The sequence below is a fragment of the Megascapheus bottae genome, chromosome 27 (genome assembly GCF_031878675.1).
Source record: "Megascapheus bottae isolate mThoBot1 chromosome 27, mThoBot2.hap1, whole genome shotgun sequence".
In the NCBI taxonomy this organism is placed as follows: Eukaryota; Metazoa; Chordata; class Mammalia; order Rodentia; family Geomyidae; genus Megascapheus; species Megascapheus bottae.
In genome coordinates, this window is record NC_143535.1 from 155,750 (window position 1) to 170,166 (window position 14,417).

At 44.3% G+C, this 14,417-nt stretch overlaps 1 protein-coding gene across 4 annotated transcripts in view; it reads left to right on the forward strand.

The window, feature by feature from the left end:
• Amotl1 (angiomotin like 1) overlaps positions 1-14,417 on the forward strand; it is a 50,123-nt gene that overhangs the window by 21,811 nt on the left and 13,895 nt on the right. For all 4 annotated transcript variants that reach the window (XM_090319199.1, XM_090319202.1, XM_090319201.1 and 1 more), the window contains exons 4-8: positions 569-857; positions 4,202-4,346; positions 6,008-6,097; positions 10,930-11,075; positions 13,675-13,824. In XM_090319199.1, coding sequence (XP_090175325.1) covers positions 569-857; positions 4,202-4,346; positions 6,008-6,097; positions 10,930-11,075; positions 13,675-13,824 — 820 coding nt within the window. The remainder of the gene's footprint in view (positions 1-568; positions 858-4,201; positions 4,347-6,007; positions 6,098-10,929; positions 11,076-13,674; positions 13,825-14,417) is intronic.

Here is a 14,417-nt window from a genome sequence, read left to right on the forward strand (position 1 = left end):
CTTTGCTTCCAGCCTCTCGTACTTTACAATCTAGTAGGGGAAATAGGCACACAAACTAAAAAATTAAATTTACAAATATTTTCTCAATAGATTTTGGCTCCCATTCTTTCTTTTTCCACTTTCTCTTCATCTCCAGTCTTAGATAGTGTTTATGCTAGTAGTGGGTTTTAGTTTGTGAGCAGGACATAGTCTTGCTTCATGGTTCCTGCCAAGTCCCTCTGTAACTTCTCTCTTCCATGGCTTTGTATTGGTGTGTTCCTCCACCTGGTTCTGTCACTGGTTCTTGCCACTGGCCTTTGCACTCACTGATTCCTCTCCTATAATGCAAGTATCTGAGAGTGGACCCTGTCTTGTTCATGTGGCCCTGGCAGCCCACAGGGTGCAATGCAGGGAGAACTGAGGAAGCCTCTGGGAATGCACATCAAACCTGGCGCTCAGGTAATCACTGGGAAGGACAACATTGGCCTCCTGGCATGGAAGCCATGGACAATGCCTGTATTGGAGGGTTTCCTTCCTTCTCGTACTGCTTCCCCTGTGGTCTGACTGCTTGTCTTCTGTTCCCTTACAGCCGCCCCTGCCAGCTTCCGTTCCCGTCGACAGTGCAGCAGCACAGCCCCATGTCCTCCCAGACCTCCTCCGTCAGCGGGCCGCTGCATTCTGTCTCCTTGCCACTTCCACTTCCAGTGGCCCTGGCAGCTCCCCAGGCCCCACCAGCCTCTCCCAGCCAGCAGCTTGGTCCAGACGCATTTGCAGTTGTGGAGCGAGCCCAGCAGATGGTGGAGATCCTGACAGAGGAGAATCGCGTGCTTCACCAGGAGCTTCAGGGTTACTATGACAATGCGGACAAGCTGCACAAGGTGTGTGACTCCAGGGCAAGGGGTGGTGGCCTCCATGGAAGGATTGGACTCTTGACCTCTTCATGAGGTAAAGGGTTTGATAATGACTTGAATTTGGTTTGAGGACTTACTTGCCAGTGTTTCTCAAGACCCCTTTTTGTGCCAGGGACTACGCAAGGATTTAGGGAGTCAAAAATGAGGGTGACCTAGTGACTAATGCCTGCCATGGTAGAGCTTGTAGTTCCAAAGGGAAGAAGTTGTGTAAGTTAATATCTTCGGGACAGTGTGCAGAGGCTCCAGCAGGGACAGCCCAGGTGACCCTTGGTGACAAACTCTGAGGCTAAGCAAGGGTTCCCCGGGTTTGGAAAAGGGAACACAGACTAACACGGGTATAAATTGAATGGCTTTTTCTTTAAATTTAGGAATCTTTGAAACCTTGTGGTGATCATGTTTGTTTCATTGGGTGATAACTAAAACAGTAGTACCTTAACACGGGAGGGTCACGAGTTATTGGGCCTGAGGGCTTGCCATTCAAGTGGTAGACTTGCTGAAAAAATGTGAGACCTCCAGGTTCAAAGCCTAGTACCTCAAGAAGAAAGGGGAAAGGACAGAGGAAGGGAAGGGGAAGGGTGTGGGTTACTGTGCTCCTTCCTTTTCTTGCCCCTGTCATGTTGGCAGAAGCTGAGTCCCTGCAACTCCTGCAGGTATCAGGGAGCTGTCAGATCACATAGCAACCTTGTATCCTTAGAACTTCGCACTAAGAGCTGAAGTGAAGGGGAGATTATCACCCAGGAAGAATGATCTCATGACTCACATGTAAGGTCTGATATGCTGCAGGAGGCAAAGACTTGTGAGTTTTCATCAAGTGTGCCACGGGATCCTGGAGTAGCATTTCTCAGGGGTGAGAACGTGGTAGTACTGGTCTTAGGGTTCCCATGGGTCTGATTTCATCCTCGCAATAAGGAGCTTTTTGTAAAGAGAGCACATGCTTCCTCTGGCCCCGTGTGAGAGTGGATGGTCCTGGCAAGGCCATTTGGTGTGCATTACTTAACCGTGCTTTCACAGGTAAGGCTGTCTTTTTGTGAGAGTTTGGCCCCTCTCTGTTTCCAGTGATCCAGGCTAGACTGTTTAATGGTTACATAGTTATACTCTCATGGGTCCAACTTAATCATAACTTACAGTGCTAAGGAAACAAGTATTTCTTCTCCCCTAAATAAGCTCCAGGGAGCTAGGAAAAGTGGCTTAGTGGCAGAGTACTTGCCTAGCATGCATGAAGCCCTGGGTTTGATTCCTCAATACACATGAACAGAAAAAGCCAGAAGTGGCTCAAGTGGTAAAGTGCTGGTCTTGAGCACCAAGAGGCTCAGGGACAATGCCCAGGTCCTGAGTTCAAGCCTGGTGATCTGCCAAAAAAGAAGAAGAAAGAAGGAGGAGGAGGAGGATGGGAGGATGGAAAGAGGGACAAAATAATGAGAAGAGGTATCAGTGTTCGAGAATGTAACCCCTCTACACATTACCCCGACAATAAATTTAAAAAGAAGAAGAGGAGGAGGAGGAGGAAGAGGAAGCAGAAGCAGCAGCTACTGCTCCAGAGCAGGCTTTTCTTTTCTTTTCTTTTCTATTTTTGGCCAGCCCTGGTGCTTGAACTCAGTGTCTGGACACTGTATGTGGTACCAAGGACTCAAACCCAGGGCTTCATGCATGCTAGGCAAGCACTCTACCACTAGTCCATGCTCCTGGCCCCACAGTGGGCAGTCATTTCTGAGAGCTCTGTAGACTCCCCTGAGGGCCTTGTGGTGCTGGGCCCTTACGTGGATGGTGCAGAAAGGTCTTTACCTTTCTTGTTATTATGTACTTTCTTATTGACCTATTGTATGTATCTCTTTAAGTTTGATGTACAATTCTCTGTGTCTCTGTTTGTCTCTTTGTCTCTTTCCCCATGCCAGTACTGGAGCTTGAACTCAGTGTCTACACTGTCACTTGGCTCCTCCCAGTTGATGCTCTATCACTTGAGCTAGTCTAGCCAGAGCTAGCCTCCAGTCCAACGTTTTTCAGGTTAACAGGTTAGTTGGAGGTGCTTTTCTTCTAGGGCTCTCTTTGAACCATGATCCTCAGGTTTCTGCCCCTGAGTGACTAGGGTTGCAGGTATGAACCACTTCTGCCTGTCTGTACATTTCTCTTTTGAAAAATAAGACCTCTCAGTGTATAATTTCTCTTCATAAAGGATAATTTAGAATTTGTGGCCAAAAGGACTTAAATGACCTCCGAAAAAGGAGACACAAGTTCACTAGTAGGGCACTTGTGGCTTACACCTGTAATCCTAGCTTCTCAGGAGGCTGAGCTCTGAAGATTGCAGTTCAAAGCCAGCTCTGGCACAAAAGTCCGTGAGGGTCTTCTCTCGACTTAATCACCAGAAAACTAGAAGTGGTGCTCTGGCTCAAAGTGGTAGTTATTCATAGAAGCATAGGGAACAGCTTTCTGATCTAGGCAGTGGAATTCACAAAAGAGGTTCCCATGACGTTGTTCTCTTCGAAAGGACCAAAAATTGTGAGTCTGGCCTCCTGGAGCTCAGGGAGGTACACTAGTGATTTCATGTTGTCAGCTCTGCTTCAGATTCTGTCTACCACAGCAGCACACAAACTTCCATGTTTACAGACCACTCACCCAGTTCTCATCTTTCCTCTTGCATTTGTTACATAACAACACTTCAAGAATCTTCAAACAATTGTCTTAGACTCTCATTATAGCAGTTTCAGTTTTGACTACATGTCAATTTATATGTCCTATAAGCTAAGTATTCCCTAGTTACAGTTTTCAAGTTAGTGAAAGATGGAAAATAAATCATTTTAATCCTGTGTCTATCAGTTTCTGTATATATGGAGAATTTGTTTACATTTTGCTACAAACTCATTAATCTTTTACAGAGGTAATTTCACAGACAGGAGATAAAAATACTCAGTAATCACTGAAATGAAGCTTCTTGTGGAATAGAGACCGGCAGAAAAGTCTCTGGGAAGAGCATTGTACCTAAGAATCTAGAAGTTTGGGTTTTGTTGTGTTTGGTTTTCTATATTTTAATCTTTTGTTCATGTTATATGGAAATGGTAATAGTTCTTACCAGTGGCCACCCAAATTGGGTTTAGATTTATCCCTCCCTAGTTTCGATACAGAGAAACTGGTTGGTCTAGCCAGACATAGGCATCTGTTATCTACAAGAACCTAACTGACTTTAGAGGGCAGAATGGGGGTGAAATCAGTCCCACAATTTGGTAGGCATGAAATGTGAGGTTAACCTGAAATGTTAAGAATCAAAATCCCTGAGACACTTGCATGGATGCCACTTTAATGCCAGTGCTTTCTTACAGTTTGAAAAAGAACTTCAAAGAATTTCGGAAGCCTATGAGAGTCTGGTTAAGTCTACCACTAAGCGAGAGTCACTGGACAAGGCAATGAGAAACAAACTGGAAGGGGAAATCAGAAGACTCCATGATTTCAACAGAGACCTCCGAGGCATGTTGCCTTCTACTCATATTCTCTCCACCCTGCTTACCTGTGCAGTTAACAGCTTGGTTCTGGGCCAGATTGCTTTGCCACCCATGCTCTTCTACCTGTATCAAATAATCTTGTAAATAAAGTGGAAGTGCTCCAAGAGCAGAGCTGTTCTTTACTGCTTTCTCGTGTTGACATTTCAGCAAGTAGCTTTTGAAGTGACCATGGCAGGAGGATATGGATGGAAGAGTCCATGTGCAAATGGACTCATCATTTTGTGACTATGAATGTGTAAAGAGACCAGTCTTGGATGCAGTAGCCTTTCCAGCTGAGGCTGAGTCACTTGGTAGAATTCTTTGGAAGCTAGAACCACACTTGCTAGATAAAATATAGAGGATGGAAGTATACATATGCCCATCCTTCAGGAAAGATAGAAGGAAAGGAGGGAGGGAGGGAGGGAGAGAGGATACATAGTTGTACAAAGAGTACACCATACCCTTCCTGAAAGATAAAGAGCCACTTGATGAAGGATCTTGGAATAATTTATTTATGCAACTTTTATTACCAGTACATAAGGATGTATTTAACCTGTTGGTTCTGAAAGACTTAAAAACAGTAGTTTTCTGTTTCTCTTTATAACCTCAATTGTTCTGTCTAAGAGGTAAGCAATTTTCTCAGTTTTTCCTTTTGGTAGGTACCTTCGTGGTAGTTCTCAAATTATTATTTTTTACTTTTCAAGAGAATGCATGCACGAATACACATAGCTATTAAAATCTTTTAAATCTTGTAATAACCCTAGCCATCGTCGTGTACTCCTCACAATTCTCCAGAGCAGTGACTTAATTACTAGCAGTCTTTTTTTCAAGTAATTATTTGTCATATCTTCATTTATAGTATTTTTATCTCACATTGTCCCCAAACTGTGCTCAGATTTGGGGTCAGGCAACTGTCACATCATTTTAAATCATTTTGATTATATTCATGTTACTTGTTGCTGAGTAAAACAGAACTTTTGTTTTTTACTTCTTTTCATGGATTGCTTAATTGCATTTCTACATCAATTCTGTGTGCTTTACTTCCTGTCTATTTCTTTCCAAGATGCATGGCAATTTAATCCATAAAATCTTACTTCTCGTTCAGCCAAGCAAACCATTTCTGGCTGCCTTTTATATCCCAACACTCAATATATAAGTGGTCCCCATAGATAGAACTGATCTTTTCTGTTACTATAAACCTTTTTCTGGTAGCTGTTATGTACATCCAACACATACTTGCTGAGCTGCATCATTTAATTGAATAAGAAATGCCAAGTGGTTTGAGCAAGGACAGAACTTACTATATAGTCTATTTTTTAAATTCTATAATCAGGGAGTAGTCGCTGTGTAAGATCTAGGGCTATTGGTCCAAGTTGGAATAGGACTCGATTTGAGCTTATGAAGACAATGTTTTTGAGAGGATTTCAGAGCAGAGGTGAGGGCAGCTTTCCTCATAGCCCATCCCTACCTACCCACTCTGGTGCGCAGGGGCACAGATGGTACCTGAGGCTTTCCTTTAGATGTTCTAGAACGCAGTTATTGTGCCTCCCAAGAAGTGTTCAGTTTGGGGCTCCTGCCTGAGTATCTCTTCATGCTCAGCTCTTGAACCCATTATGTAACTCTTAATTATTTTCTCTTTGTTCACAGATCGACTAGAGACAGCCAACAGGCAACTGTCCAGCAGAGAATACGATGAGCAGGAAGACATAGTTGCAGAGGGGCATTTTGCTTCTCAGAGTGAGTCCCTGCATTTCTTTATTCCCAAATTAGTATTTTAAAAAACTGGTGGCAGAAGTGGTGCTGTGGCTGGTGTTTCATGAATTTAATTCTCACTACTCAGGAAACTGATTCAATGAGTATGGTTTGAAATCAATCCAAAAAGGAAAGTCTTATCTCCACTAAATTATCAAAAAAAGTCAGAAGTGGAGCTGTGGCCCAGGTGATAAAACACTAGTCTTGGCAAAAGAAGATGGTGGGCCAGGCACAGTGGCTCCCGCCTGTAATCCTAGCTACTCAGGAGGCTGAGATCTGAGGATCGCGTTTCAAAGCCAGCCCAGGCACTAAAAAGTCTTTGAGACTTTCCAGTTATTCCCCAGAAAACCAGAAGTGGTGCTGTGGCTCAAGGGATAGGGTGGGGACCTTGAACTGAAGAGCCTAGGCCCTTCATAACTCTGTACATACTAAAAGACATTGGATTGTACACTTTAAGAGATTAGATTAATAGTATTTAAATTATACCCGAATAAAACCTATGAAGCAAACAAAAAGAAGTGGTGCTGTGGCTCAAGTGGTAGAGGGCCAGCCTTTGAGCTAAAGATCTCAGGAACTGTGCCCAGGCCCAGAGTTCAAGTTCCATGACAAAAAAACCCAAAAAACAAAAAACTGGTGGCTGGAGGAAAGAATCCTATTAGTTTTCGGCAGGATTAGTACTGTTGGCTTCTTGTGTGTTAATCTCCTGGCCTCAGACGCAGGACTCTGTGGTGTGACAGAGAACAAGCAGAATTAAACATACATTATTTCAGTTATGCTGATTCTGTCCTTGTAATCCGAAATCCCTCTCTGTCTTTCTATAATTTGTCCAATGAGCAGCAACATCAATAGAAATTCTGCTTCCAGGCACTCAAAATTCTGAGTGGGTTATAACATTTTTTTTTTCTTTGAGTAAGCAAAAGAGGAAGGTTGGGGAAGAACTCTGGATGGGCTGGGCTGTTGAGGAGGAACTCTGGATGGGCTGGGAGGTTGAGGAGGAACTCTGGATGGGCTGGGAGGTTGAGGGAGAACTCAAAACTAGAACCAACTGAGCTGCCATCTCATGGTACTAAGCTGTCACAGTTAGTGATAGCATCCCAAAGGCCATTGATCTGGTGATTCAATTGTACCTTTCACATAGCATTGCAAGTTTACTCCTGGTGTTTCTCCTTCTGGTCCTAGTTCAGGCCAGCCTGGTACAGAAAACTGCCAACACTGAGTAATTACTATGAGCCAAGCGCTATTTTAGATACCTGGTCTGTAAGTATATTATTTTAATCCTCCGCACAAGCCTTTGAGATAAGTATTACTCCAGGTATTTTTTACAGATGAGGAAACTGAGGCCTGGGAAGGCCATGACTTTTCATGGTCATACAAGCTTGTAAATGGAGCAGACAGGCTTTGAACTCAGGTTATTGTGGTTGCTCTTAGGGGCCACTCCTGGGACCATGAGGTTGAGAAAGGCCAGAATTGAAAAGTAGCATTCGTAGACTTTCAGTGTTTTTAGGCCTCAGCTCACTGACTGTTTTACAAAAGAAGAAACCACAACAGAGAGGAAGGTTTGCCCAAAGTTCTGCAAGTGTTTCACAGCTAAAATTGGAACTTTCTGATTTTTTTTCTTTCCTTTTTCCAGAAGAGTGATTTCTTGGTGTGGGGTTGAGTGAAGTCACATTTTTATCCTGAGAAGAATACTGAATAGCAAAACCCCGACATCTTCTACACTAGAAGTTGTATTTGGCCACAAATAACTTACCCAGAACTGTTACTTACTAGTAACATATTCAGACCACCATCCCAACTTGTTCTGTTAGAATTGACATTCTGTAGCTTCTTCATCTGCCTTTGAACCAGAGACAGTTGTAATAAAAGACTTGTTTGGTAGTCCAGTGGAGCCACTGCAGGTAATTTTTATTTATTATAAAAACTTCAGTGTAAGGGCCTGGATTTTGGCCTAGTAGTAGAGTGCTTGCCTAGCACACACAAAGACCTAGGTTTGATTCCCCAGTACCACATACATAGAAAAAGCTGGAAGTGGTACTACAGCTCAAGTGGTAGAGCTCTAGGCTTGAGAAAGCCCAAAGCCCAAGGGCAGTCCTCAGGCCCTGAGCTGAGCCCCAGCACTAGCAAAATAAACATAGCATTCAGAAGACATTTGTAATCAACCTTTTGTTCTCTCATAATTAAATAAAAAGCAAACAATACAGTGGGGAGCTGCAGTTTTTTATAGTAAGTTTTTGGAACTTTTAGTTTATGAATTATAATAAGAGCCTACAGATGTATCTCGATGGACAAAGTGTTTAAGTCCAGAAAATTTGGTCTTAGCCCATTGGAAATAAGCTTGCATCTGCTACTAATTTTCTTCCTTAGAAACTTGCTTAACAGCAAGTTGCAAAATGACAATAGGAGGGGTTGCAGAAATTAAAATAAAGGCAGGGAGAACAAACACATAATTTCAAGCAACACATTGCTTTTTTTCCTGGTCAGTCTTAACTTGTATCACTCAGTGTTCAAATCTAACAGTTTCCCCTTTAATCTTTGTACCAGATCCTGGTGAGGCCCTGGTTTCAATCCCCACCCCCACCAACAAATGAACATAAAAAGCATTATGTATAGATATGCATGTATGTACTCAGACATATACATTAAGTTAAATACATATGGGTATGCACGTTTTTTTTGGCCAGTGTGGGGTTTGAACTCAGGGCCTGATCACTAAACTTTATTCTTTTGCTTAAGGCTAGCATTTGAGCCACATTGCCACGACTGGCTTTTTATTATCTATGTGGTACTGAGGAATTGAACTATGCCTGTTTTTCTTGACAATTTTTTCTTATTATAAAGGTGATGTACAGGTCCATAAATCAGGCAAAGAGTACATCTTTGCTTGGACAGTGTCACCCTTCCCTCCCTCTCTCCCATCTTCCTCCCTCAAGTTGTATAGTTCATTGTCAGCATAGTGACCAGTGATCCAGTATTCCCAAGGGACCTGAGTGTCTCTCCCGCCCCCCCTCAGGTTTTGTCTCCTCGGGGGTCCTGGAGCCATGCCCACAGAGACTGAGGGACACCTGTGTGCAGTGGATGTGGTTTGTCTAGTACTTCTGCTCTCTGAATGAGCTGGCGCTTCCCATCAGTCTGTGTTGATATTTTGGAATTTTCCAATCATTGCCCTTTACTTCATGGCTGTGTTTTATGGCTCCTTCCCTCCACCCCACCCTCATCCTGGGGTTTGAACTCAGAGCCTACATGCTGTCCCTGACCTTCTTTTGCTCAAGGCTAACACTCTGCCACTTGAGCAACAGCATCATTTCTGGGTTGTTCTGGTCTCTAATTGGAGATAAGAGTCACACAAACTTTCCTGCCCAACTTTGACTTCGAACCAGGATCCTTAGTTTCTCAGCTTCCTGAATAGCTAGAATGACAAGTGTAAACCACCAGCTTTATGGCTACTTTCTAAATGGGAGCAAAATTGATAATATTTTACTCATCCTGTGGCTTGAACTCAGGGCCTGAGCACTGTCCTTGGACTTTCTCAAGGCTAGAGCTCTACCACTTGAGCCACAGCACCACTTCCAGCTTTTTCTATGTATGTGGTACCAGGAATCGAACCCCAGCTTCGTGCATGCTAGGCAAGCACTCCCGGCCCTTATATGAATATTTTTATTTCAAGTAAAAAAAATAAGGTGGGGGCCGGGAGTTTAGCCTAGTGGATTCTTTGTTCTTCCTGCCATGCCACCCCATCCCATCCCATTCCTCAGTAGTTGTCACCCTAAGTGTTTCCCAGTTACTAAGACCCCTAGTCCCATGAGCCAGCCAGCAGGGATGCAGATCTGAGTCATCACAGAAGACGTTTTATCACGTTGTCCACTGTGATCAGCAGGAAGGATAAGATGGAAGGGAGCTTCTGCAGATGGGAGCCTCAATTGTTGTCCCTGTTGATCTAGAGCCAGTACCACAGTATGCTTGCTTTCTTGTCTGTCAAATGGAGCTGATGCTCCAGACAGGATTCAGGAGGTTCTCTTGGGAAGCTCAAGGCTTTTGCCTGGGATGTGGCAAGTCTCCAGGGATATATGCTAGATCTTCTTATTATTTATGAAGCCTATCTTCTATGCTGAATCTTTTGGTAGGCATTGCACTGGCAGTCATTTTAACCTTCAACAACAGCCCTGCAAAATATATTTTGTTAGCTTCATTTCATGAGATGAAAGCTCAGAATGATGAAGTCACATGCAAGGGTCTCTGGTATAGAAGGCGCCAGAATCAAATCAGATTGGCTTGGCTTCAGAGCCTGTGCCATTGCTGTGGTTTCAAGAGTAAACTGTGTATGAGCAGACATCTGTGTAAATGGAACCAGAGACATCAGGTTAAACAACTCCCATTCCATATAGCTCAGGGTAAGTGATAGCCACGGAGTAAACAGCCACTCTGGACATGAATTCCCTGGTGTGTCAACTTGCCTGTTCTAGGAATTCTCGGTATATACATCAGAACTCAGCCAAAATTTCAGTATGAAGCTGCCCTTCCCTGAGATCTGTTATAGCAACATAAGGACCTTCCTGTGAGAGGGAGACTGAGCTATTAATAAACTGCAAGAGCCTTTTTGTGAGGTGGGGACTCTTCTTTACCAGCTCTTAAAGGGTAACTTTTTTGAAAGAGCTCGGGACACATGAACTTAAATACCACTGTTAAGAAAGTGTAATAGTAGAAGCTCAGCCCTATAAATATTTACTTTTATATTTTTAATCCTTGCCAGGGAGATGAGAGAGAATCTAGCAACTAAGCACCTTCTGATGGAGCTGTCTCTCTTCCTTTTTCCCTTTCAGACAAAGAGTTCCTAAAGGAGAAGGAGAAGTTAGAAATGGAGTTGGCGGTAGTGCGGACTGCAAGTGAGGACCATCGAAGGCACGTTGAGATCCTGGACCAGGCTTTGAGCAATGCCCAGGCCAGAGTCATCAAGCTAGAAGAGGAGGTAAGGCTACAGGGATTGGGGCCAGAAGGGAGAGAGGCTCCCAGGTCCTTTCCTAACACAGTTACTTCAACCAGAGATATTCCAAGGAGCTGACTTGGGAGGGAACATAGAAGTAAATAAAAACTTAAGTGTGGCCAAGCAGACCATCAACAGCAGTATCACAACCATGGGGAGGATTGAACACCACTGGTATCTAGGTATACAGAAGAGAGGCTAACCATTTTTAAAAGTCAGTGGGACCCCTATTACAAGAAAGAATGCAAGATGTTCTGGTAGTGGGTGGAGTAGGGTGACATTCAGCAGGTCTGTCTAATTTCCAGGAATTAGCTGTGCAGTACCCTGTGGCCCTAACCCAGAAGATTTTGGTGGTACTCGAGTATTTATACACTTAGTAGTTTCTGATGAAATCGACCTGCTGGCTTAATTTGTATGCAGTAGTCTGCCCGGACTCTCCCTTTAAGCCTAACTGAAGAATAGGCCTTTTTGAGGTCCAGGCTAGGAAGATTGCCTATGGAAGCTGGGGCAAGAGGAGAAGGAGAAATGGTGCCAGGCAGGCATGGGCCCTCTGTGCGGCCATTGTCACCTCTGTACCATGAGGCTAGCTTGAACATCTTTTCCTGTAGGAATCCTGTCAGTTCAAAGTATGTAAGAGGCCAGTGATAACGTATGTGCTTGGCGTACTGAAAATGTGCTTTCAAAAATGAGGCTAGGGCCGGGAGTTTGGCCTAGTGGTAGAGTGCTTGCCTAGCATGCATGAAGACCCGGGTTCGATTCCTTGGTACCACATACTTAGAAAAAGCCAGAAGTTGTGCGGTGCTGTGGCTCTAGTGATAGAGCTCTAGCCTTGAGGAATCCCAAGGACAGTGCTCAGACTCTGAGCTCAAGCCCCAGGACTGGCAAAAAAAAAAAAAAAAAAAGGAAAAAAGAAGAAAAAATGAGGCTGCTAACTCAGTTGTTGCTGTTGAAAAAAGTTGCTCCTGCGGAAAAAATCTGAGATTCAACTATAAAGGTAGTATAGTCAGAGAGGAAGATTCTTACCTAACCAAGGCTTTACCCCTTAGAATCCTTTTCATCCTACAAGTCCTGTATAGAAAGTATGATTTTACTGCAAGCAGACAACAGCCCAGAGCATCTTCCTCATCTCCACAGAAAGCCACTTAATCCCTGGAGGACAGGAAGTCAGCTTTGAAGAAGGGAAGCCTGGACTCTTACGTTATCCGCGTTACTGAACACTTCTTGAGGCTCATCTCCATGTTTGATGCTAAGGAAAAATATAATTTAGAACATATTTTAATATTCCTATAAAAGTAAGTTAGTTATGAGCCCTTGAAGACAAGTTCTTTATAGTCATTTTACTGTCATGTTATTTTACTGTCGTGCTTTGGGTGTCTGACATCTTTGTTTTGGTTAAATGGAACCTTTTGAAAGTGTCTTGTGTGTCTGGTCTCCAATCTCCTTCCTTGTTCTTATGAATGTTGCTTTTGGAGGCTTTTTATTTAGTTCAGATGATTTACACTGAGTATTAACTATAGTGGACTGTAGAGATAGGCTGGTGGACATGGAATACATGAGCCCCACAGGGTGTCAGCTGGGTGTGGCTTGGAGCAAATCACTGAAGACATTTTACCCTTGGCTATCCTATTTCTTTGTGTGTGGATGCTCATTCCCGTCCTTGGGCTTGAACTCAGGTACTGACCTTTAGCTTTTATACCAGGGCTAGTTCTCTACCACGCAAGCCGTAGCTTCTGTTACAGCTTTTTTGGAGGTAGTTTGGAGATGCAGCTCCTGCCATTACTGGCCTTGAACCCTAATCTTCACATCTTAGCCTCCTGAGTAGTTAGAATTACAGGAATGTTCCAGCAATTTTCATCTCTTAAATGAAAATAAGAAAAAACGTTCCTTCTTATTGTCAATGGGAGGCATTAAATGAAATACTACATATAAAACACAGTGTTTAATGTGGCAGTGGTCTTGAAGTACTGGCTGATATAGTAACTTACTAATCAGACTCAACCTGCTGTACTGAAACTTAATTCAAAGGTGAAGGCACACATCCGTGCTTCCAGGGACTTGCTGATGTCTAGTGATCATAGTAATCCAGTTAGCAAGTACATGCTGGGTGCCTCTTGGATGCCAGCTCTGCTCCAGGGCACACACTACTCATTGGCTCAGTAGGACCAAAGTAGGCAAATCTTATGGTCGTATTCTGCTGGCTGCACACTGAGAAAATGGTGTATGGTGGTAGAACATGAGGAGTTTTTGAATGGTACATACAACATCTGGCCTTGTGAGACTTCTTAGAGGCACAGGGTCCTGCATTTAATAGACTAGTTTATAGCAAACACAAGTGAATGGTCCCTAAAGCAGGTGTGGCGTAATCTGAACCATTGCTGCCTTCTCTGAGAAAAGAGCAAGGTACCTCCATTTTATTCCATTGACTTGAGACAGGGCTGGGTGTGGCCCTGCTGATGGTGCTCCTGTCTGCTCCATCAGAAACCTCAGGGACCAGCAGAGTGCTGAGTCATTCCTGCTGCCACCTCCTCCGCAGCAGAGAGAGTCCTGCTCTCAGGTCCGTGCTGTTTTATTCTTCTCTGCCCAGCTTCGAGAGAAGCAAGCATATGTAGAAAAAGTTGAGAAGCTGCAGCAGGCCCTGACACAGCTACAGTCTGCTTGTGAGAAGCGAGAGCAGATGGAGCGCAGGCTGCGGACCTGGCTGGAGAGGGAGCTGGATGCACTGAGGACCCAGCAGGTAAGGGGCTTGGGGGCGCAGTAAGTGAAATAGATGGTCCTTGTGAAAGTGCACGCAGGCCAGGGCTTCGCTCTGCACCCAGGCTCAGGGACATGAGTGTCCTCTACCCAGTGTATCATGTGGTACATGAGGTGGCTACCCATGGATGATTCTGCATTGCTCTCTGCTCTGAGGCAGCTGGCCTCACACGGAAAGAAAAGGGCTCACCTCCTTGAGTCTGTTCTTCAGATGGCCACATCCTCCTCAGGCAGCTTCCTGTGCTGTTTTATCTTGGTACAGACATGACTGCATGGGACAAGCCTCCACCACACACAGCACACTCTGCCTCTGACCTCACTAGAAAACTTATAACAAAGGGGATTTGTCCCTACCTTCCCCAAAGTGGAAGTGAGATCAGCTTCCCTAACCCTCCCACTGACACTGGAGAGACTTGGGTGTGCCAGAGAACTCGGGCGTCAGTACCACACAGATACTGTGTGAAGGGCTGGGGCCAGGACCCAGCCAAGGCTTTCCACCTGTCATTCTAAGAACAGAGTGAGCTCGCCACTCTTGCAGGGTATCTTGGACCCTCCCATAGGGTGGAGGGATGTGCT